Source organism: Crinia signifera, chromosome 4, assembly GCF_055691185.1.
Source record: "Crinia signifera chromosome 4, ASM5569118v1, whole genome shotgun sequence".
In the NCBI taxonomy this organism is placed as follows: Eukaryota; Metazoa; Chordata; class Amphibia; order Anura; family Myobatrachidae; genus Crinia; species Crinia signifera.
The window spans coordinates 222,894,840-222,919,102 of NC_139220.1; the positions used below are offsets into that span (position 1 = coordinate 222,894,840).

The 24,263-nt window shown below is 38.3% G+C and overlaps 1 protein-coding gene across 5 annotated transcripts in view; it reads left to right on the top strand.

Annotated features, from left to right (window-relative positions):
• Window positions 1–24,263, top strand: part of ZNF280D (zinc finger protein 280D) — a 48,824-nt gene that overhangs the window by 16,049 nt on the left and 8,512 nt on the right. For 4 of the 5 annotated variants that reach the window (XM_083183851.1, XM_083183847.1, XM_083183850.1 and 1 more), the window contains 15 exons: window positions 82–437; window positions 612–729; window positions 2,375–2,590; window positions 3,460–3,660; window positions 3,750–3,859; window positions 5,822–6,045; window positions 9,742–9,899; window positions 11,034–11,134; window positions 13,425–13,571; window positions 14,004–14,138; window positions 16,094–16,383; window positions 19,741–19,881; window positions 20,148–20,210; window positions 21,156–21,274; window positions 21,412–21,451. In XM_083183851.1, coding sequence (XP_083039977.1) covers window positions 82–437; window positions 612–729; window positions 2,375–2,590; window positions 3,460–3,660; window positions 3,750–3,859; window positions 5,822–6,045; window positions 9,742–9,899; window positions 11,034–11,134; window positions 13,425–13,571; window positions 14,004–14,138; window positions 16,094–16,383; window positions 19,741–19,881; window positions 20,148–20,210; window positions 21,156–21,274; window positions 21,412–21,451 — 2,419 coding nt within the window. The remainder of the gene's footprint in view (window positions 1–81; window positions 438–611; window positions 730–2,374; window positions 2,591–3,459; window positions 3,661–3,749; window positions 3,860–5,821; window positions 6,046–9,741; window positions 9,900–11,033; window positions 11,135–13,424; window positions 13,572–14,003; window positions 14,139–16,093; window positions 16,384–19,740; window positions 19,882–20,147; window positions 20,211–21,155; window positions 21,275–21,411; window positions 21,452–24,263) is intronic. The other variant, XM_083183852.1, reaches the window with a different exon arrangement.

Here is a 24,263-nt window from a genome sequence, read left to right on the forward strand (position 1 = left end):
TAATTATTTTATTCAAATCTTAAAACTAATATTTAAAAAGTTAAAACTGTGTTTATGTATTTCATATTTCTCTCTATGTAGGAGTCAATACATATCAGACATTAAGTAACCAATACAAGCCACCTGCTGCAACACAATCCGTTACTCAGCCAATGTCACCTATGTATCTGCCTGCTACCAGACCAGTAACCAGTTCTGCTGTTGTTCAGCCACTGCAAAGACCCATGGGCATGCAAGAACAAATAAGGAGACCCCTAACTGGATGTTTACCAGCACAACAACCACCTAGGGCAAATTTAATGCAGCCGGTTTGTAGGCCTATGACGTTTACACCAAACACTCAGCCAGTGTGTAGAAACATCACATTTCCTACAGCGTCACAACCAGCTCCAAGACCTGTTGCGACCATCGCTGCACAGCCAGTAATATTAAATCAGGTAACGATCTTACTATTTGTTTTGAAAGTTCTATATATATATAGCATTAGTTGTTTTGCATGTAGTGTGCCTGTTTTTTGTATGTGACTGTAAATGTTATTGAACAATATAACTGCACAAATCAAGTTCCATGAGCAATTTTATGCTTGAATTTTTTTGTTTGTTTTTTTACAGGGTTACATAGTGAACTCGCCCCAGGTTTCCTCTAATAATTCTCCTAATGTAATGTATACTTTGCGTCAGAGTACTCCATTATCACAATACCAAAGTGTGCAAACGATCCCTACAACAGGTTTGTTTTTTTAACAATTACTTTTCATTTTGTATTGTAGTTTAATATTGTACATGTAACTTGTGGGTGCAAATTTTAAAGATCGGCAGTGTCTAGGTACAGTCTTAAAGTAGACATGTAAATTGTTGATTGAACCCTAGACCTAACCTTTCACTGGGTGCATAATCCCAAACGTCCCCTTCCACAGCATCCTTCCACAAGTGCTAAACCTTAAAAATCATGAATAACCATAGGTCAAATTTTATTTTTACCTTTTGGCACAGTCAACCTATTGACTATTTACTGTATCTTCTAAACAGATATCTTAACTGGTATAACTAATCAGAAGGTGTATTTCTCAATGCTTCAAATAGACTGCAGGCAATTCTCAGTGCAAATAGTATGTCTTCACTAAACCCTCCAGTGTTGTTTTTATTGCTGTGGACCCTAGAAGTAGATCAGGACACTGCCTCTGTCCTATATATCTTGCGATTTAAGACCCTTTGAATACTATGCTTAGATATTTTATTTTGGAAGCCCAAATCCACTTAAAACTTTCATGGGGCGTCCTAAAGAATGATGGCCACTGTAACAAAATTCAGTCTGTTTATGTATGGAGATACCTGCTGACAAAGGTGTGTTTTGTTTGATTTATTTTACTTAATTTTGTTTAAGTTTTAAAAGCATTTTGTTTTATTATCTATTTAAGTTTTATTTGATCCTTTTTTTATTGTTTTTTTCGTTTAATTGGTAATAGCAACTGCATTGTATGTTGCTACTTCTGCATGGTACTTGGCTACATGTTATTTGCGGTCACACTTTGAGTAGTATATTGTTAAGAGTGCATTTATTATTGTGCCCATCTGAGATATTGCATGCGACCTTTATGATTTTGGTAAATCGCCTTGATAAATCATATGGATTGCATGTGTCCCCTAACGCGATGCGCAGCCCGGCCGCTGGACTCACATGTTGTCAGATCTTATGTGCTGCACATATCTATGGCATTGCATGTGCGATCACATGGTTTTTAACCACATGCGATCGGCAGTAGCTGTAGTCAGCAGGGCAGCTGGTGGTGTAGTAGCAGGAGGGCGGTGGTAGTCATCGGAGCTGGTGGCAGACTCCAGTGTTTTGAATTTTTTTTTTTTTTTTCAAACGACTGGACCACCCTCTAATTGGCTGAGAGAGGTCTCTCAGCCAATTGGCAACAGCCCAAATGTGAGGCCTCTGATACTTCTAGCTGATGTGTATGGCATACGCCAGACAACATGAGCAGAATCGGCGGCATATATTCTCCTAGTCCTATATCTACCCTAGCAGATGAGATTATACTTGTCAAATTTCCACTCTTGTACTACTTTAGGTAACAAACTACACGTGGTTAGCAGGAATAGCCAATCCAATACATTTAATTGATGTGTAGGTTGATTAATGCACTGGCTAGAGATGTAACATTGAATGGTACATGCAAGAATTACATCAGTAAAAAATACCAAGATTTCCTGAAATGTGAAATAGCTGGAGAAAACCTGATTCCTTGCACAACTGGTTTTATTACATGTTGGTGGCACTACATTTGGAAAATTTGTATTTATGTGAAGCATTCCTATTTTTTGTGTTTCCTAAGTATATATGATAAACCTTAGTGTTATGTTTGTTGCAGGAAGTTCTACACCATTAGCTCGACCACTCCAACCATTACCCCAAATCCGCCCTGTTTCAACTCCAGCAAGGACAGCTCCCACTTACATTCATAGGCCTACTCCTTCAATCCCATCGGTGATGCAAAACAACATCAACCTAGCTCCTGCACTCCAGCAGCCTTTACTACAGAATTCCCAGAAAACCCAACAAACTATCCTTACACAAAGCTCTGCAGGTATAACCATGGCATCCACAATTCGAAAGTAAAATCAATACATTTCAGAATTTTGACATGGCCACCGAACCACAGAAAAAGGAGGCACACAAACCAAATGATCTTGTGCAAGAGAAAATCTGGTTAATACTTTTAAGCGGAATCCTTATTCTTATGCTTAATTGTTTAAAAACAAGAATCACCCATCTACAAGGGGTATTCAATTCTGTCCGCTATTTTCGACAGGGGAAATGCTACTGATTCCAAATGCATTGAAAGCGGATTCTGCCAAAACAGATCTTACTTTAAAACCAATTGAATCTGTTTTGTGGAAAATGGCCGCCAATTGACAATTTTCGCGGACACATCCACTTTCTGACACTCGCCAGTCAAAACATTGAATTCCGACTGTCGAGCGATGTTCCGACAGTTGGAATCCCAAATTGAATACTTATTCTTTTGTAGAACAGTGCTTTATTTCATAGGTTTTTCGGGCTTCTATTAGAAAATGTATATTTAAATAAATATATATTTTGCCTATTATGCTGATTTAAGTCCTACATGTAGTATTCATTCTAGCACCCGCCATATTTGAAAACCCATGCAGTTCCTCTTCCCTGCCTGGGGTGTCGCTGTCTGCTGTGGTGTTTCTAGCACAAATCCGGTTTGCATATCAGTGCTGATATACAGACCACACTCCTTGAAGCACTACAGCAGGAACTGCATGGGTTTTCAAATATGGCAGGTGCTAGAATGAACACTATACATGGAAACCTACATTTTTTGTGTTTTTATTTTTTTATTTTATTTAATAAAGCATCCTTCATGAAATGGTTGCATATAAATTGAATCAAGGATACAGAGCTCTAAACCTCCTTTTATTCTTTAAGCAAACATTGGGCGAAATGAAAATGCATTCGTAGAAAAACGGTCTGGTCCACCTGACGTCACCATTGCTTCACTGAAAAAGCCAAAAACTGATGAAAATGTCATAAATAACAGACCAGTTGCAGCATCCACTACAACATCCACTCCAACATCTGTACCAATAAGACATCCTACAACTCCGCCTCAAAATATGCCTTCAAAGGGTATGTTAAAAAAAGATGTGCATGAATTTGTATTTCACAAAAACAAATTTTTTTTTATTAATTGTGGTCCTATGTTTCCCCATATGTAGGTACTAATTCAGGAACAGCTCCAATTAAAAACGGAACACAATTTCCTCAGGCTTGCCCAAAATGCAACATACACTTCAACCTCTTGGAACCTATGAAGAAGCACATGACGGTAATAACGGTCTATGTATTTTAATCCACTAAATGAAATTGAAAAATTAGCACATCGGCAAAGTAGGGTTTTCTTACTTTTTTTTCTTTTTGTATTAGCAGTTATTTATATTCCGCAGAGCTTTTGCAGATAATATTTAAACATTCACATCAGTCCCTGCCCCAGGGGAGCTTACAATCTACATCCCCTACCACACGCATACATACATTCATTCTAGGATTTGTTTGAGAGCCAATTAACAGTATAGCCAGTATACTTTTGGGAGGAAAACGGAGTACCTGGAAGAAACCCACGGAAGCACGGGAATATACAATATAGGGCCATAGTTGGAATCGAACATATGACCTCAGTTCTGTGAGGAAGCAATACTAACCATTACACTGTCCCTGCCGCGATAGCCAATATTTCCAACAAGCGGAAATATCATCTATTTCCAAAAAGATTAGTTCAAATTGATCTTTTTAATGTCCGATCCATTTTTCTGACATCTATTCAGTCAGTCTGAAAGTCTGTGGATTGGCGAAAATGTCCGTGGATTTAACAGTCTAGCCATTTTCAACAATGCAGGTTTGACTTTAAACAAAGGCGAATCGGCATTAGTTGAATTCCACCTGTGGGAAATATCGTTCAAGATTCAATACCCCTAAAACGATAAAGTTCTGTATTGTTTGTGTTCAGTGAAGATTATTTAAAAAAAAAAAAAAAAAACGAAAGAAAGAAAAAAAAATAAACAAAAGCCATTTATACATATTCATAATATTATGAAAATGTATATCACAGCAATGTTTGTAGGAAACTACTTTGTGCTTTATAAGGGTGCCCATACAAGGTACAATTGCTGGGTGCTGTGAGATGCACGCTCCCGCACACATCTCATTGCACAGCTCAAAAAGTATTTGCTGCGCATACTTTTTGTAGTAGATTGCATCTCATTGCATTGCAAAACGTATGCAATGCGATCTAGTCCAAATTGTATATAATTATTGTACCGTGTATGGGCACCTTAAGTTTTAAATTCATGGCATGATGGCACCAGAATCTCAACTGTTGGCATCCTGAACCTAAGTATGTGGGGTTGGGGGGCGCAGCAGTATAGCAAAGGCAAGGATTAGGCGGGGGGTGGGTTGTTAGGGTTTCAGGGGGGTTAGGGCTAGGCCCCAGGATGGGAAAGGGAGGTATGTTTAGAGTTGAGGCTTCCATGGGGGAGCAGTTAGGGATATGCTGTATCAAGGGGGTATGGGAAGTTGGTTAAGATACTTGCCACCCTTGTCTTGGGATTCTGCGCATCAGGATACCATTTTGGTAGGGAACTGGGGCAATGTCCGATGTGGGTGACTGGAAATATTAACTATAAAGCACTTCAGTGCAGGTTGAGTCTCACAAATCCAAAATGTTTGTGACCAGAAGTATATTTGGATATTTGTTTTAGTTTATTTCTTTATATTTTTTTATATTTGCATACCGTATTGGGATCTTTGGAATCACACAGCAAGCTGAGCACTGGCACCACCGTAGTCCGGGACAGCGTTGTATTTGCTGTGGTGTTTGGTCAACAATCACTGTAGGTGTCAAAAGGGTCAGCGCAACTGTCAATTTACTGAAAGCCATTGAAATACATTGGACAAGGGTGCAGTATCGGCACACTCATCATACATCTAACCCTATCTATTAAAGAAATTGGTACTTATATGTTAGTTGGGCGCCCACTATAGTTAGTACGCTCATACCCCCACTATCCATGTCGGCATGGAGTTGATTTTATCTAGTGTGGCGAGCCACCAAGCCCGAAGTGTAGCGAGCCCCGCCAGGGGACATGTAAAACTCTATTCATAAATGTCCCATTCTGTTTTGTTTTTTTATTATGTTTAACTAATGCTTTTTCCCCTCCCTTTGTTACCCCTTTGTTTCTTTATACCGTTGTTGTAAATATGTTGAATATTCAATTCTATTTTTCTGTTATAGTTCTGTTGTCCAGAAAAAATGCAGAGTTTTGGAGTAACAAGCCCAGCTGTATCTAAGCCTCAAAGTACAGTGGAGGAAAATGACAAAGGAAAGCTGATAATGTTGGTCAGTGACTTCTATTATGGAAAGCACTCTGGAGATCCTCAGCTGATAAAACAGGAGCAGAAGACCAATACAACGTTTAAGTGCTTCAGCTGTCAAAAAGTTCTGAAAAACAACGTACGGTATGTAAATCCATTCAGAATGCCTTGCTAGAACCTTTTTGATGAGGATTAGTTGATTACTGAGCTGAGTTCGCTAAAGCCAATTTTTCACTGATTAATGTACTTATGTGTATTTTTAGTTATTTGTGTAGTAGTGACTATCCATGTTATCCTAGAGACTGAGGGGTAAATCCAGAATGTAAAGATTTATGATTATAAAGTGATATTTGGAGGGGAATTCAGATAGCTGTGCTAATTTACTTCAGCTAATTGAATCACCAGGGCTATTCAATTAGTCCCCAAAGGACTGTCCGGGAGCTTATCCTTGATTCTTTAGGTTAACACCCATTGACCGATTAATGGGCGAGAAATAGAGGCTTCAATTCAATAGTCCCAGGGGTTAGAGCTTGTGGTTAACTTCCCCCTTGGTGTTAGGTCCTTTTATTGTTTATGGCTGGGTGATAAATGATCATGGAGTCATTGTCTGAATAATGCCTGTTATCTTGGATACAAAATTATTTTTATTATCCTTTAGTAAGAGAAGGAAAAGCATGTGTGAGAGATTTATATAACTATCTACAGAACTATAATTAAATGATGTTTGTGTGTGTGTGTGTGTGTGTGTGTGTGTGTGTGTGTATGGTGTTCCACGATAGCTCTTGAACACTTTAACTAAGTCTTCAAACTTTGCACACTACCTTGTCCCTTAAGATGATAATCTAAGTTCATGCTATTTCTGTTGTTTTAATGCATTCTGTTATGTCTTTGGAAAGCTTATGACTTTCTGAATACAACCAGGGCTGCTAAAAACAATCGGTGTGGCCATGAACCTGTAAAAAAATTTTTTGCAGGCGATGTAGGCTGTGTGTCGGCTCACAGGCTGCTGCAGCTGCTTCTCTCCCCTGCTCAGCACTCTGCACTTAGCAGTGATTGCTGATCAGGGAAAAGAGGCTCTGCTGCAGTGACAGGCGGGATGGTGGTGCACCACTGACACACCCTTTTTTGACACTGGCATGCACTGAAATTTTTCGGGGAGAAGCCCACTCCTGCAGTAGTGGTTTGGGTAAGGGATAGGTTTGAAGTATTTACCTGTATCCATTAAGATTGTGAACATCGGGATTCCGCTGTCTGCATTCTGACTGTTTCGATATTGACTGCTGGGCTTTGAATACCACCAACCTGTAGCCAAAGGATCTCGGATCCGCATGGGACCGCGCATCGGCATGGACAGGATGTCAAAACATGAGAATTGGTCCAATTTATCAGCCTCATTCATTGGAATTGGGTCAAAGCAGACCAAATCTCACTAGTGGATGGGGGCCTTAGAACATTTATATCTTATCTGCAGCCGGGTGGCGGGACATTGGGGGGAGGGGATGCACAGAGGGGGTGAGTGGACGCGGGCAGAGCTGGATGGCAGTGTTCTCTGAGAGCAAGTCATGGGAGCTGGGAGACCAGGTTAAAAAAAATCATACAAATTAATGGGAGGTCGCTATTTGACTGAGATCCACGGGAGTTCCTTGTGATAAATCGTGTGCAATGTATCATATGCAAAACATAGCACATTAAGTGCCAAATAGTGCCAGAGCTCTCATGGGTTGCTGCCACGGATATAAGGTCAGACAAGTTTGTCTAATGTATGGGCACCTTAATTCTGCTGTATAATTTTTCTTGGTTTCTTTGAAGCCTTCACTGTTCCTAGTTACACCCCATTGTAATTGCTACCATGGAGGACTGAAGGAGAAAACAAAGAATTATAATAAAAAAACAAAAATATGGCTGTGCGCTATGGATCTAGGTGTAATAAATAAAATAAAAAAATAATGAAAAATAATACAATATAAATTGATGAATAAATAATAAATATTGAAAATATTCAATATTAGACTATTCAAACAGCAGTCTAATGCAGGTACTCAAACCACATGGAAAAAAGACAAACCAGACCAAAATATAGCCCATAAATACCAAGTCCAAAATATAGCGCTAAAATATAGACCAATTTAATAAAAATATTAAATAAAAGATTATAAAATGTAATATCATCAGTTTTTAAACACACTGGACAAAAATTTAATTAGAAAGACGATCAACACCAAATTGATTAGAGTCATGGTGAAATTGGTAACCTGAAATGATCATGGTGAACTCTCTAGAATGACGTATATGGTAGTTTGGTTAGTAGGTTAGACATCCCATTAGTAATGAATTATAGAATTAAAATCCTCTGAATAGTACATAGCAGTACAGGTTTCACATTCATATTGTTTGAGAATTTACTCACTGTGGCCTTTTAACTCCTGGGTTACAAGGCCGGAGGTATTCAATAACCGGTCGTGGTTAGCACCAAGGGCGCACCTAAGGCCGATACTGTACATGTGCGTGGTAATTGTATAGCTAGGCACTAAACCTGGAATAAATAGATTTATCCTCATACATCTTTGCTGCAGTCATGTTAACCAGCCCCTCTTGGCACACCATGCCACATGAGAATCAAGTGTCATACATCAGTTTTGCTGCTTGTACAAGTGTCATATCAAATTAATTAGCACAGTCTCCTTATGTGGCCTAGTTGCATTGCATTACACATTTGTCACAAAATATGCCTGACTAATGGAGTTGCACAGCACCTGGCTGCTTCCTTGCAACAGGCGTCTCACACTCTGGCTAGATGTATGTAGGATATGTTTGCATTACTATTCACTAACTATGTGTCTTACTGTAGTATATAATTTAATTGCTCTGTGCATTTGCCTCGGAACCAGCAGGGAAATAATGTATGTTGGCAGTCCTGAAAGGTTCTGGCTGCTGCTGCTGTCTTTATCAAATTTATAGGAGTAAAAGCTGTGGTTTATCTTTAGAAGTGTAGTGTTTGGTTTTTTTGGGTGTTTTTTTTTTTTTGTAGGTTTTTTATTTGTTTTATTTTTGTCTACTTCATTGGTATAAAAAAAATTAAAGGTCCTACTTATAAGAAAAAAATATTCTTTGTTTTTTCAACTTAAATGTGTTACGTCCTGGGTTAGTGACCGTAGTTCTTTGTAATAAATATAGCAAATTAGGCAGTGGACTTCTCAACATGAACAGGATGAAAATAGTCATAGTAGACATTGAATGGCTACCAGTTTTTTAAATCCTTACATGTACATCATTAGTGCCATTATCAGTAGGGTTACACTTTTTCATTTCTTCCCGATTACCAGCCCTTAGAGACCAGTTTTTCCACAGAAACTAATCAGGGATCCCATGTGTTATTGGCCAAAAACAGGTTATTTCCTGTTAGGTAAAAATGGGTTATAAGTGGTTATCCCAATAATGACCAAATACGCTTACATTTTAAAATGTGTCCTGTCTGTTATGCCTGCTGTGACATAAATATTTTCGGAATTGATTCAGCCATAGGCTAGATAGGTTATTAATTTGCACCTTCGAAAGAATGCTTATGTTAAACAGATATTTTCTATCTGAAGCTATTGACTAAAGTGCTGTTGAAAATTGAATTCAAAGGAGCTCCGTAGATATACTGTACTTGGTTAGGCACATGGACGTCCACTGAAATATATAGCAGGGGTGTTATTGCTTGTGTATGTATGAGTGTGATATGAGAGCATACTGGAAACTCTTTTCGTGATATAAATTGCTTTTCTTTCTGGCATTTAGTTGCTCCAGCATTTACCTATTGATTTAACATTAAACTTAAAAAAACCTTTTCCTTTGTAGATTTATGAACCACATGAAGCATCATTTGGAGCTTGAGAAGCAGAGTACTGAAAGCTGGGAAAATCACACCACTTGCCACCACTGTTACCGCCAGTTTCCTACTCCTTTCCAGCTGCAGTGCCACATCGAGAGCTCACACACGCTCTATGAATCCACAAGTAAGACAAGGGGGCTCCACCAAGGATAAAATGTTCTGTGGATACTCCCAGGATGATGTATATGTCAAGCTTCTTTATTCTTTTATAACGCCATCCAATAACCTTTGTGCAATGATACTAGCCAAAGTGATCAAAAATGCATTTGCTATGCCATTTTTTGGTATTTTATTTTAATCCTGTCCCCCAAAAATTATATATGGTCACTTTTGATCTACTAAATTATGGACTTGGCTTCTTTTCAGTACGGATATATAGTTTATGTTGATGGTTCCTTGACACCTCTGCTGATTTAATGAATGCCAATAACAGGGGTATGTACACTTGTGGTTTAGGGTTTAACAGAGAATGGTAACATTTACGGTATGAAATTAATATTTATTGTAAACAGTCAATCTTCAGAGTGTAAAGATGTAACGGGTTGGTCTTATTTGGCCACAGTTGCTGTTCATGGTTCATTTTTTTTTTTTACGTTGGCACTCCTAGTAAATTTCTACCACAGCGATATTGATTGTGTTAGTTGCACAAGTTAGTTAAATTTTAATTGTTTGCTATACTAATTAATCTAGCCAGTCTAAGGTAACCATCACATGAGCACTTCTTATGCCAGTGATTTCAGCCAAATAATCTGCAATATCCAGTGTTACAAAAAAAAAAACAAGAATGTTCTTTAATTGTAGTCGACAATTCCATAATTTTTTCTTTTCTTATTTAAAATGTTGCATGCAGTGTTTGTAGTCGGGAATAGACCTTTGTGTTACAGCTGGTATTTCTGACACCAGTGAAAACTTCATATTGCCTTGCATTGCACTCCTGGCTGCAGTAGTTTACCAGACTGCCCACCAGTTTTGGTTATCGGCTTGTATACTCTTTGCATCTGGAAAAGAGACCAGAGGACAATTAGATACTATGGTCAGAAGGGGAATATTAAGAAAAAAAACTATGGTCCTGGGGGATTCCATTAAGAAATACAGTCAAAAATCCTAAGAGTTTTAGACCTTTTTTGGGGGTTAAAGTGTGTTGTGAAAAATGGAAATACAGAATGGTTAATATTGCAAAGTTGTACAGAATAATAGAAATGCCTACTGTTTTTTGTTTCTTTATTAATACCAAATAACAGAAGTCTCTGTTCTTTAGCCATTTGCAAGATCTGTGAATTATCATTTGATTCTGAGCAAGTTCTTCTACAGCATATGAAGGATAATCATAAACCCGGGGAAATGCCATATGTTTGTCAGGTAATAATGTAGCTGTATACGTTTTTTTTTTTTTTTTTTAAACTAGCATGGGCTGGATACAGATAAAATGTTGTTTTACAGGTTGAGTATCCCTTATCCGAATATCCGCTCTCGGAATTATTCTGAAACCATGCATTCCAGAAAGTGGGGAAAAATGTTTGCTAAAAACTTACTGGGAACATTTGTAACAGCACTACTGGGGACATATGTAACTGGCACTATATATGTGCAAGGAAAAGATTGTTTGGCATTCAAAGTCAATGGGCAGTATTCAATGAGAAAAGTTCTCCGTGTTTTGTGGAGAATTTGTGCTTTGTTCGCCTTGGACGGAGCATTTTGCTCTCCAAAAGCGAGCAACCCTATTCAATGTGAAATATTCTCCGTCTTTTTAAGTGATTTTCTCAGTCTCTCTCCGTGTAGCAATTCTCCATCTTTTGATGGAGAGCTGGAATGTGAACTTTTAAACGGAAAGGTTTTTTTTTTTAATTTTGGTGTCAAAAAATCAGGTTTTTTTTCCTGTGAAGGGGCATGTTATTTTTATTCATGTGCTTATAGCACATGAATATATATTTAATTTTAAAAAAAAATATTTTTTTTCATTTTTTTTTTTTTTTTTTTTTTTTACACAGTGCAGCCAGCAGGGGGCCCGAGCGCTCGAGCCGCTCATTAGATATTCATATATTCACTGCACCCGATAGTTAATATGCACGTTCGGATGCAGTGAATACTGGGTCCCCCGCTGGCTATAGGGGGGGGCAGCCTGGGTCCAGGGGAGCCCACCACCCCTATACATTCCTCTGGAGCAGCCAGGGAGACTTTAATCTCTCTCTGGCTGCTTCCGTGCTTCCGTCCCCCGGCTCCCTGAAAGCTCCCTGCTGCGGACGCTCGTCCGCTGCAGGGGTTAAGACTCGCCGCGAGTGGCGGCGAGTCTTAAATACATTGAATAGAGGGAGCAGGAGGCTCCGGAACGCGGAGAATCTCCGCAAAAACAGGGAGAGTGCATGGAGAGCGAAATAAAACGCTCTCCATGCACGGAGAACTTTAACATTGAATACTGCCCAATGTCTGAGATTAGTACACAAATTTTGATTCATGTTTTGAAACCTTATTTTTAAGCACAAATAAAACATATTTGTGTGTATTTCATGTGGTTGATGTGTTTATACAGCATAAATGCAAGATACTTAAATACATCATTGTAATATTAAAATATTCCAAAATACTGAATAATCCGTTATCCAAAATTCTCCTGGTCCAGAGCATTTTGGATAAGGGATACTCAACCTTTATATGATTAATAAGACTATATATTCCTGATATTTCTGAGTTTATAAACACATTGTATAATAATGCAAACAAACAATTGTACTATGCCTTGGAGATTACATACCAGGAAATCTGCTTCTCATTGTAATTTTTTTAAATGTAGCCTGTAAGCATAAAACACATTTGTACAGATAAAGTACGGTGGTAGACCCCAATAGGGGAGCACAGCGATTAACTAGGGAAAGCCTAGAGAATAAATAATTCGCTTTGACCGTAGCCTAAAGGTTCATTGAACATAAAGGTAAATAAGGAATGAATCCTAGGAATCAACAAAGTAGGACAAAACTCATAACAAAGTTCCAGGCAATCCAAGTATTACCAAGTGGGGTGTGGGGTCGAGGGAAGGCAGGGGAGGGAGGGGTGGGAGGTGGGGGGGTGTCCAGGTCTTGTATTCTTTTTTTTTTCTTTGCTTTCCTGTTGGAATTGCTTATACAAGATTGTTACTAAATATTTATGTGAGGCATTAAGTAAGGCAATTCTATGATCAATCATGTAAAAAACAATAAAATGTTAATAAAGATTATATATAAAAAAAAATGTAACCTGGTAGCTAGGAGCGGATTGATTGGCATTTTGTTACTAAACTTCTTGCAAGCTTACACATTCTTCATTGATGTCCCCAAACCATAAAAAAATCTCTTTAAAATATTGACTTTTTTCCTGGAGAGCTATATAAAAATATTTCTTATGTGGAATTACTTAGTGTATTATATTTTGAATTTACTCAAGAAAATAGTTTTTGCGCTTACAAAGTGACTATAATTAAGTTGCATTAGGCTATACTGCATATCATCTATATTTATTCTAGTGTCCGTGAGTCTCTGAAACACTGCCATCTGCTGGCAGAGTGTGAAACTACATCTTTCTCACACATGCACAAAAGGTTGCAGACTAGCTGTCAAAGCTTTTGCTTTTGAGTGAGCCTACTGGTCTAATACATATATATATTTCTTCCTTTCTTTAGGTGTGCAATTACAGGTCTTCACTTTTTGGTGATGTTGATAGTCATTTTCGAGCTACCCATGAGAACACTAAAAGTTTGTTGTGTCCTTTTTGTCTCAAAGTTATTAAATCTGGAACACCATTCATGCAGCATTATATGAAGCACCAGGTTAGTATATTTTTTTCTTACTGGCTATCCAGTGATTTCCTTTACAGTAAATGACCCGTTATCTGCCAATAACACATGGGATCTCGGCTAACTTCCTGTACCCATGTTGTGATCTGCCAGAAAACAGGTCTCCTGGATCTGGTTAATGAGGATTCTGCTTTGTGTTCCTGGGGCATTTCACACAGAATCCTTGATAATTGCCCTCTTAAGTGGCTAATTGGAGAGCCTGCGGTGGCATCCGTTAGCTGCGGTAATTTACCACCGCTAATAGTGTACCTCCCTTAATGTATTATTCTCAAATGGATTTATCAAAGCAGATACTAGTGAAATGAGTGACAGTGACACCTATTCATTATCTTTTAAAGATTGTTTTTTTATTTTACAATGAATGATTTCATTAACTTAATATGTTTTTTTGTTTGTTTTTTTAAGAATAAAGGAGTTTATAGATGCACTAAGTGCAGATTACAGTTTTTGACTTGTAAAGAAAAGATGGATCATAAAACCCAGCATCACAGGACTTTTAGAAAGCCGAAACAATTGGAAGGCCTTCCTCCTGGAACAAAGGTTAGTGGAGTTGGTTGTGTCAAATTTTGACTACTATTATTATTATCGTTCAATTATATGGCCACAAAACATAAATTAGTAAAAAAAATAAAACAATTAAATAATTAAAGTACAAGGCAATTTATTTAACACAAGTACCTAGTAAAGACCGTTTCATTAAGGCACAGGACACTGAAGCAATTATAAGGGTGGCAGAGCTATGTATATTTTCTAATAAAACCACAAGAGAAGTAGAGGGCCCTGCTCGTGAGAGCTTACGTTCTAAAGGGGAGGGGCAGAAAGGAGTGACACAGAAGGGGTAGAAGTGAGCATAAACACATCGTTAGGATGAGAGATAGCTGGGTTTAACAAACAAGCGTTAAACCTGTATAATAAAATGTATCCAATAGTAAACTGAGGTAAATTAACACACTGGGTACATTAGGGCTGTAGCCCAAATGAAAATCACTCTTTGAAAACGCTCCTTATAAGAGCTGTTGTAAATGTAGGTACTTGTGTATTATAGCGGCGCCCCCGATGTGCATCGCGCAATGTTTTCATCGCGTCGCATGCCATGCATCGCATGGCATGCGACGCGATGTTTGCCCCCTATGCGATGAAAGATTGTATAGCACCATAAAGGGTGCTTTTAAGCACCCATTAGGGTGCTTAAACGCACCCTTTATGGTGCTTATACGATCTTTGGGGGTATGAAAAGGTCGGAGGACACGTACCGCCGCCCCTCGCGGGCTCGCTGCGCTCGCCACGCTTCGGGTTCACGTTTATAGTGGGGGGGTGGCGTGGGGGTGCATTTCACATTGGAAGCACCCATTAGGGTGCTTATACAATGTTTATTCACATCGCATACCATCGCATGCCTTATGGTATGCGATGCGATCTGCGCCGCCAAAATACACAAGTACCAAAATGTAGACTGAGGTAGCATCCAAAGTCTGTGCCCTGACCATAAATAGCAAAGAAAGTTCAAATGGTATTTATTTTCCAATATGGTATTTTCTTCAATACACTTCACCCATCGATGCACCAACTTCTTAATTCCATTCAGGAAAAGTCTAGTGATTGATCCTCAGTCCTGCCATGAATGTGTACTTGAGCTTTGGAAACAGAGTCATCTCTGGGGGCCTTGCTCTACTTTTTTCAACTTTTAGTAATATTATTCAATATCTGAAAAAATAAAAGAATGGTGCTATAATTTTCCACAGTGTTGTTCTAAGACATTTAGTACATACAGAAAAATCAATATGGGCCAACATCATCTAGTACATCAGGACACAGAGAATTATGTTGCTGCTTGTGAGCATGTACAAGTGCTATTCAGTATTGTGGCTGATGCTTGTAAATGATGAAACACTATCCAAATATTATCCCTTCATTCTTGCGCTTGTCTGGAAGTGTTTTTTTATTTATGAGTGGATAATTGTGATAATTAAATGATCAGTAGGCTTACTAATATCTTAAATTTCATATGTGATGGTTAGGCATATTGCATTGGTTCCCAATCTGTGTGCCTAGGCACCCTTGGGTACCCCCGGACGCTTGCAGGGGTGCCATGGGTTGGTGGTCCAGGACCAATTTAAATTATTTATGGTCAATGTAATAGGCAAAACCACTGCTGGTGGCTGCAAATCATAAAAAAAAAAAGCAAATCTTGTCCCTTGCCACAAAACTGACCCTTAGAATGACATATAAGAACAATTTACTTTTAATATTTTTTTATGTATAAGAAATATCTTGCCTAGGGGTGCCACAAAAAAAAAGTATATTCTAATGTGCTATGATTTCAAAAAGTTTCAGAACCACTGGCATAGTGGATAATGTGACACATGTGGTTGTATCCTTGGCAGATCTGCTGATACTGTTTACTATAATGAACAATAAAGTTTTTTTATGTTTAAAATGATAAATTATGTATGTATGTATCACAAATTAGTTTTTTCTTTTTGGTTTTTACTTAGGTCACAATCCGAGCATCTATTGGCTCTACCACATCTCCAGTTTCCTCTCCCACATCCTCTAGTAGCAAAAAACCTGCTGCCACACCTCCCCAGAAACCTTCCCAGCCTCCACCTGCCAAACCACCCCAGCCACCTCCTAAAGTTAAAAATACAACACCTAAAATCAAACCCACTCCGACAGCTAAAGTTAAAGTAACGTCACCTAAAGTTAAGCCTCATCCAAAGAAGCCTGTGACTCCGTCCACTACAAGAAGAATGAAGACGACTAATACAGCTTTGCGCAACATAAGGTGATTATTCCTGCAGTGGGGTTTTTACTTTTGGGGGAGGGGGGGGTTACTATGGTTTATTATTTTTTTTTCTAAAGGTTGTTTAAAGACAGTATGAATCCTAAAATTGTGTACTGGCAGTATTTGTTTGAAGTAGATGTACAACTGTAGCTATTGTAATTTTTAGTGGATGTATGTTTTTGTTGTGCACATTTGTGTCCATGGTTAGCTTTGGCTTTGAACTCTTGTATGAACAAATTCCTCTGTGGACCGTATTTGAAGCACTGATTGTGATAATACATTAAGCTCACGTGGAACCATGCACTTGTTTTCATGATCGATTGCATGAGTCCTAACTCATCCCATCATTTTCATTCAACCATCTAGTATAGGTTTTGCTTTGATTGGCCAATGTTTAAAGTGACCAAATTTTGTCACCTTAACCCTTTTTCAAGTCCAATGTCTAGTCATGCTCAACAGCCCTAGTGCTAGTAGCCGATCCATTGGTGAGCCAATTTAAAATAAGAACATAAACATCGTTCAGAATTCAATGTAGAAAAATGACAATTAATTTAAACATTTAAACCGGACTGTTTGAATTGCAAAAAAAAAAATTAGATTGCAAAAGGTTAATCTATTTAACATAAATTTAAGACCTAAACAGGTGTAATAAATGTAAGCAAAGACTAGAAACTTTGACATTTAAGGGGGTAGGGGGCTATTAAAGGTGGGTTACTCTTTAAAATGACCCTTTAATTTTCACTGTATGCATTTTCAGGTGGAGCTTTACATGTAGATGCTTTCCCCTTCTGTGAGGACCAGAAATTAGATTTGCACTTTGAAATACAGTTGGCAGAGGAATAGGCACACTAAAAGTCAACACGGTGTGAGCCAGCATTTCTGCAGTTTGCAAACATCCCTTACTGTGACTAATTTGTGGATATTTCTGTACATAATTTCACATGTACTTGTCCTGAAAACATTTGTAAAACATTTGTGTACCTTTTTAAGATTGCTTCACAAGTTTACCATAATCTAGTGTTTACTGATAAATTATTACAGTGCAAACAGTGAGTAAAACTGTCTTTCTGATGGTCTCCTCTCAATTGTGGTTATAATCGTAAGCACTGTTGTACTTTACTGTAAACTTTCAGTAAGGAGAGATTATGGGGGGTATGCAATACTCCGCCACTGTTTCTGACGGTGGAAATAGCGGCAGGGCCCTTTACCAACAGCATTAAAGAGGCATCGTGGCAGAACGAGCCCGACCTTGAAAGCTGTCGGGCCCATTCTGCCGTGGATTGTCGCGATCCCGGCCTTATATCGGCAATCCACAGCCGTTTACGTGGATGCATCCCCTTTTTGGTGATCGGCAGACGGGACATTGAATCCCGCCTGCCGACAGCCATGATCCGGAATTGCATACCCCCCTAAGTGTTCCTTTCTGAGCAACCATTTTCCTAGCAAAATGACATTTTAGTACATTATTTGTTGGATCATGTTTAATCTAAATAACATAGATTTATAACAGTATTAAGCTTCACTAAGGAGATTTGGAACCATTGTTTAGCACGATGCTATAAACAATGCTTATTTTGTTGTCTCCTAATAGCTAAGAAGTATCCCAATAAAGTAAGTTTCCCTATTTCAGGAAAGAAAAATAAAACACAGGAAAATTATGAAAATCATTAATTTTAATTAACACTTGTCCTAATTTAGCATTGGTTTTTCAATACCAGTAGTGTAGAAAAACATGTCCTTGGGCCAGAGCCATGATTTTACCTCTGCTTTGACCTCCTATTTGTTACAACTTTTGCCTCCCAAATATCCTTTGATCGCTGATGAAAATAGCTTGGTGCGAAGTCTCAATAGTATAGCTGATAATCATACCTTTAACAACCAAGTTTTGTCAACCATTCCTTTTGTTCGTCTTTATCGAATGAGGTTGTCCATTATTGTAAAGCACGCATACGCATATGTTTGCGCGCAAGCTTACCAATCGTTAGATCAGCTGTCCGGTGTGTATTCAGCCAAAATTTCACGCCGAAAATCATATTGTAGCATGCTCATGGTAGTCAGGCATGTTTTATTATGGCACCTCCATAACTCAAGGCCACTCAATTGACACTGACTAGAGGGAGAGTGGCCGGAAGTAGAACATTTCAAGATACCCAAATGAAACATTGCTCCAAACCACAAGCTACTGAGATGACTTGTTCTTTTAGCTGCTATGGGAAACTAAGTTTTGGTATACCCCTCTTAGTATATTTTTTATTAGGAAGTGTGTATTTGTGTAATATACAAGTTTTTTTTAATTATCATAGATACCGGAGGTTACATCTATTAATGCTACTTTTGTATTGTTATTAACACATAATATAATCTGATGCATTAATAAGAAAACTTAATACCTAATGGTAATAGATTAAAAAAAAAAAATCTTAAATTATTTCATTCATTTTTTAAATTGTTTTAGCCATTATTATAAAATAATGAACTATGAAATTATAAAGCAAAAAAAAGAAAAACTTGTTGGATTGGTACTATTTATAAGGATTTACCGGTCTACGACTTTGTGAGCTGTAACTAGACATTTTGGTGCCCTGTGACAAAAATAGCACCCCAAACCAAACCCCCCCCCCCCCCCCCCATGGGGAAAAGTACCAATTCACATTACACACATTAGTGTCTGCTATTCAAAGTATATATCACAGTAGTGTCAGTTATTCACAATACACTGCACAGTAGTACCCCTTCTAAACATTCTGGCCACACAATAGTAGTGCCCCATACCATATGACACACACAGCTCACCTAACATTCCACAAAGGCCTGAGGCCTGATTGTACCCATGGGCCTAATTTCGAACGCCTACTGGTCTAAGGGTGGGGTGGAAGGGGGAAATTACCAGTGGCCAGGGTTGCTGGAAGTAGGCTGCAGATGGGAAGCTTTGTTAGCTCTTTACTTCCCACTGCTTGCAGCACTCTTCAGTCCTTATCTTCTTTCTAAGGCTATTGGCCCGTTCTGATCAGCGGCGCAGTCTTCTTTTCCCTGCTGTGACAGCTGGAGCTCTTTAGACTTCACTCGACTCTTCATAGGAACTGAAGTCTCTACTTGGCAGCACCTGATGTCATACATGCAATGGGCCGTGCTGTGAACTGGTGCCGGACATGCCCAATGCTCTTCAAATTAAATGTGAGGCAATGTCAAGTTTCGCCCAGAGGCATCTGCGCTCTGAGTGGCATACCAATTGCACAACCCTAGTTACGGCCCTGCAGACTGTGATCACCTTCAGTATAGCCTAGTGCTGGTTGGAGTGTAAGGTTCTTTTTTGGCTCTTGACAGCTAGACTTATTTTATATTTTTTATCCCGATCAGGTTGGTCTCCGGAGTGCATAAATGTTTGGAGTGTCATCGACAAGTGGTAGATTTTGAGGGTCATTTCCACACTTATGTACACTGCAGCAAGTGCAAGTTCAGTACCAGCTGTAATAAAGCCTACACAAAACACATGATGAGGTGAGTGGGGCCTTCTTAAATAAAGGCATGGGTTCTGCATTACAAATGCACAGAGTAACCTTAACATGGTTTCCAGGTATGATGGAGATATGTCTGTTTAGAAGATAAGCATATTACAATTGCAAATGTGTTTATGACCTAATTCTTTATCCATGCTTGTAGAAATTAGGCATTGTAAACATACAAGAGGAATTATGCCAAGAGACATGTGTTTGTCAATACTTCATATACTCTTTGAACAATGATCTTTCCCTTTCTTCATTTAGCTTTCATGGCAGAAATTCCAGTAAACGTTCCAAGGCGTCTAAAAAAGGTCCTAAAGACAAAAGGTTTGATGTGGTTTGTTTCTTGTGGGTTTTTCTGAATTCCATATTTTAAGATGTTTTGGGTTTCTGTATTTGACATTATTTCAAAGTAGATTTAAAAAAAAAAAAAAAACAACCTCTCCCTCATTCTCTTATATTCTGTACCCTTTTCTAGTCAATGGATAGAATTACCTGAAGCTAGTCACTGCACTGCTTATGAAAAGGCAGCATATGTTGTTGACAGAAAGGGCAGATTTAATTAATTTATGCCAATTAACAAAAAAAAAATGATGTGAAAGTAAATCAAAGCTCTGCATAAGCAGGATAGTCCTACTTGGAAAGCAGGATGGCGACCTGGCCAATTTGTTTGAGATGTCAACCCCTTTTTAATGATGTCCGTTTCATACTTGAATATGTTTGTGGTATAATTTGTTGCCAAAGCATTATTATTTATACTGGCTGCTTAGTAACATCTTTGTGGTATTTATTTGTAGACCCTTCCTATCTATGCCAGTTTATCTTTGCATTATTCCTGTAATATTTTAGGCAAGTGTACTGCATCCTGGGTAATTCAACCAGGTAATTTCCAGTTTAAGGAATAGAAATATTGGATGGTCTTTATATCCCTTGGTTATCAGTAGTTTTTTTAATAAAAGGTTATAGAGCCGTATTTTATTTCAGTGCTTACTGACCAAGTTATTGTTTTCGTGTTGTTGATGATGTTTATTTTCTTTTTTTGCATTTTCACTCATACACTTGCATACTATACAGAAGTTGTGAGGTTTTGTATAAAAGGCACTGCGTGTTTGTACAGTATGCAAATGTCTTATGCGGTTATGAATTATTTAGTTATTTGTGTAAAAGCTTAATCCTAATGGGTTAATGCATTTTTATTGAAATACGTTTATATGTGGACTTGAAGCAAATTTATGTGCTCTGCTTTTAACAATCCTGTTTCTGCTTTACTAGGCGGATTACCGTGGTGTGCCTCAACTGTGATTTCCTAACCGATGTTTGTGGTTTAGATGACATGGCCAAACACTTGAGTGAAAGTCCTACTCATTCATGCCAAGTGGTTACGGAGAATGGTAAGAACAGATTGTTGGTCTGGTTCTGTGATTACTCTGTAGCCTTTTTCTCATCCATCACTATTAATTTAATCGTTGGTATTGTAAATAGTGACATTTTTTTAAAGTGAATTCATTTTTTTTTCTTTTGATCTCAGTTTCCATAATTTCCTCAACTCATGAAGGAGACATGTCTAAGTAAGTTAGACTTTTACTTACTGCCCTTAAACCATAACTTTAGTGTTTGGCTTCTAGACATTGGATAACCAGCCGCCTGTAGCATAGCGCTTTCTTTGCTTTACAGAACGTATTTAGTACTGTGTTTTTGTTAGCCTTATATAAGCTATGTTGTATAGAAGATTTTGATGAATAGCTCTAACCAAAGCATATGGTGGGGAGAGCTGAGGGGTATAGTGTGAAAATCTGAGGTCCTGTCTCCTGTACCATGAGTGGTGTAAGCAGATCTCCATTGTTATTGTTTGGGAATTGCTTTCAGAATCTTTGGTGTGTTTTGCTAAATTGCACGTCTGGTCAAGCCAATAAAACGAGTCATAGGTTGCTTTTACCGGGATGATGACCTATCTATAGGAAATCTAGATTGTAAGCTCCACTGGGGCAGGGACTGATGTAAGTCAGTAATTATTATCTGGAAAGTAATCGATAACAGGCTTTCGCTTTATATGTGATTGTCTTTTAAGTACATTTCATATCATGCATTCCAATGTATTATTCTGTAATAATCTAGGGGGTTATTCAGACCTGATCGCTGCTTGGTCATTTTACAGAGCCCTGCGATCGCATAGCTACCGCCCAGTGTGAAACTCCGATCTATGTATTTCTTTTCGATGAATTGATTCATATCACCCACAGTAAATTACAAGGAGTGAAAAAGGGAGGTAGCCTTGGGCTTTACCTCCTGGGACTATCCAATTGCGCTCCCTTTTTCTCCTGCCCATTAACTTTAATGTGTTAACACTCAGAATCCGTGATATCCTATGATTTGTGTGTTAACAAGATCACAACACACATTTACATGCTAGTTATCCGATATTTATTTTTTCTCCCAAGCCATTGAGGCAGGTGAATAAAATATCCGTGCTAACTCCTGGCTTCAGGGATTATTGGATTGCACCTGGGTATCATTTGTCCACAGGAATCTACGAAGGCTAATGGAATCCCAGCCTATGTTTTCATTGCTTGTAAAACGTATACTTTTACTAGAAGAGAAACCACCTTCAAAGCAGTTAAGCGCATGGCCACTGGGAACATGAGGGATCTTATGATCTTTAAATTCACACATTGTTTTTCCCAGGTAAAATGGACCAAATGGGCTCACCGGTGTGCATTTAGCTATCTCGTATGTTTTTCTTCTTCGCATGAATTGGGTGCCCATATGTTTGAGTGAAAGAAACCCCCCTTGTGATATCTGTTACGCTGAAGTTTTAGTACAAACTTACTTTATTAGCATAACATAAAAAAACGCTTGTTTTAAAACTTGCTGTAACATTTGGTTTCTTTCCAGTCTTTCACTTTAACTTTTTTTTTTCGTGTGTGTTGACCAAAATGTAAACAAAATATATGCACGGGTCACTTCTAACATTGTTAGTGACTTTCTGTAAGCGATTTGACTAATTGTGTATATACATAAATGGTTTTTACTGATATTTACAGTTAAAAACCTGATCTTATATTAGTAGTTTTTTCCCCCTTTTTTAGAATATGGTTATGATTACTCAGTTATACCATTTAGTCCGACTTTAGTCTTCGATACAGCTTAGTCATTTGTCTCAATGGGGTAGATTTATTAAGCACGGTGAAGTGATAAAGTGTCTGATTTTTATCATTGGCCAATCAGTATTTTATCAACACACCCTGTACGTTACCTTGTAATTTGTTTTTTTTGGTTTGCTATGAACGGCGCTGCGGACACTTTCTGGTGCCTTATAAATAAACAAACTACTACTACCTGTCATTTTCCAAACCAAGCCGGTAACTTCACAGTTAGGAGCTGATTGGCCGGTGATAAAAACCAGACACTTTATCACTTCAGAATCAGAATCATCTTTATTGGCCAGGTATACTTGCGTATGCTTGGAATTTTTTGTGGTAACAGAACTTCACCAAGCTTAATAAATCTACCCCAATATCTTTTACAGCATATTTCCGTTGTTCAGTGACCCGTTATTTGATCAAGGAGCTTATCAGTTTTCAAAAGAATTAGTCCCAGGTATAGACCTCTAATTAACAGTAAAATGTAGCTGCAGCTGAAATGAAGCCTACAGTTGATCAGTAACCGTCTGGAATGGATGAGCCATTTCATTTAATGAATGAGCCATTAAAGCTGAACAAGTGTATCTCTGTTTGTGTGACTGGTGCCTCAGAAAACACAAACAATTAGTGGTATCCGCTGTGGTTATGTACTGTGGGTAATTGTGTCCCTGTTTTTTGGGGGGAATTTTGTTTCACCTGCTTTAGGCACGCAAAACAAAATCCCCGAAAGCAGCCCTGTTTAGTGTAAAACTGAGACTGTGGCCGCGAAAACACACGTTTCACTGAACTTATGTGTTTTCGTTAAATAATATTTTTAGCTTAACCCTTTAAGTGCCAACCTTGCTGCGAGATATCCTCAAAGTATCCGAATAAAATTCCTGTTACAGCAACTGTTCTTTTTTGGTGCAATATTTAACTAAACTTTAATCAATTGACTTGACTTGGTTGTATTTGTATTTCTTCAAACTAAAAGAACAGTCGCTGTGAGTGAAACGGTCCTTTTTAGCAGATTTTTAAGGATCTCTCACAGCAACGTTGACACTCAAATGGTTAATGTCCTAGTAGGAGTGCACGGAAAAAGAAATGCCAGCAAAAAACTTTTCGCTCCCGATAATTTGTCACTCATAATTGGATTGCCCCCACCCTGCAGCCTTTGAAAACTGTGTAAATATTGTCACGATTGGAATGGCAAAACTGTCCCTTCCAGTGGTTCCCAGGATGTTTCTATAAGTAGTGGAAC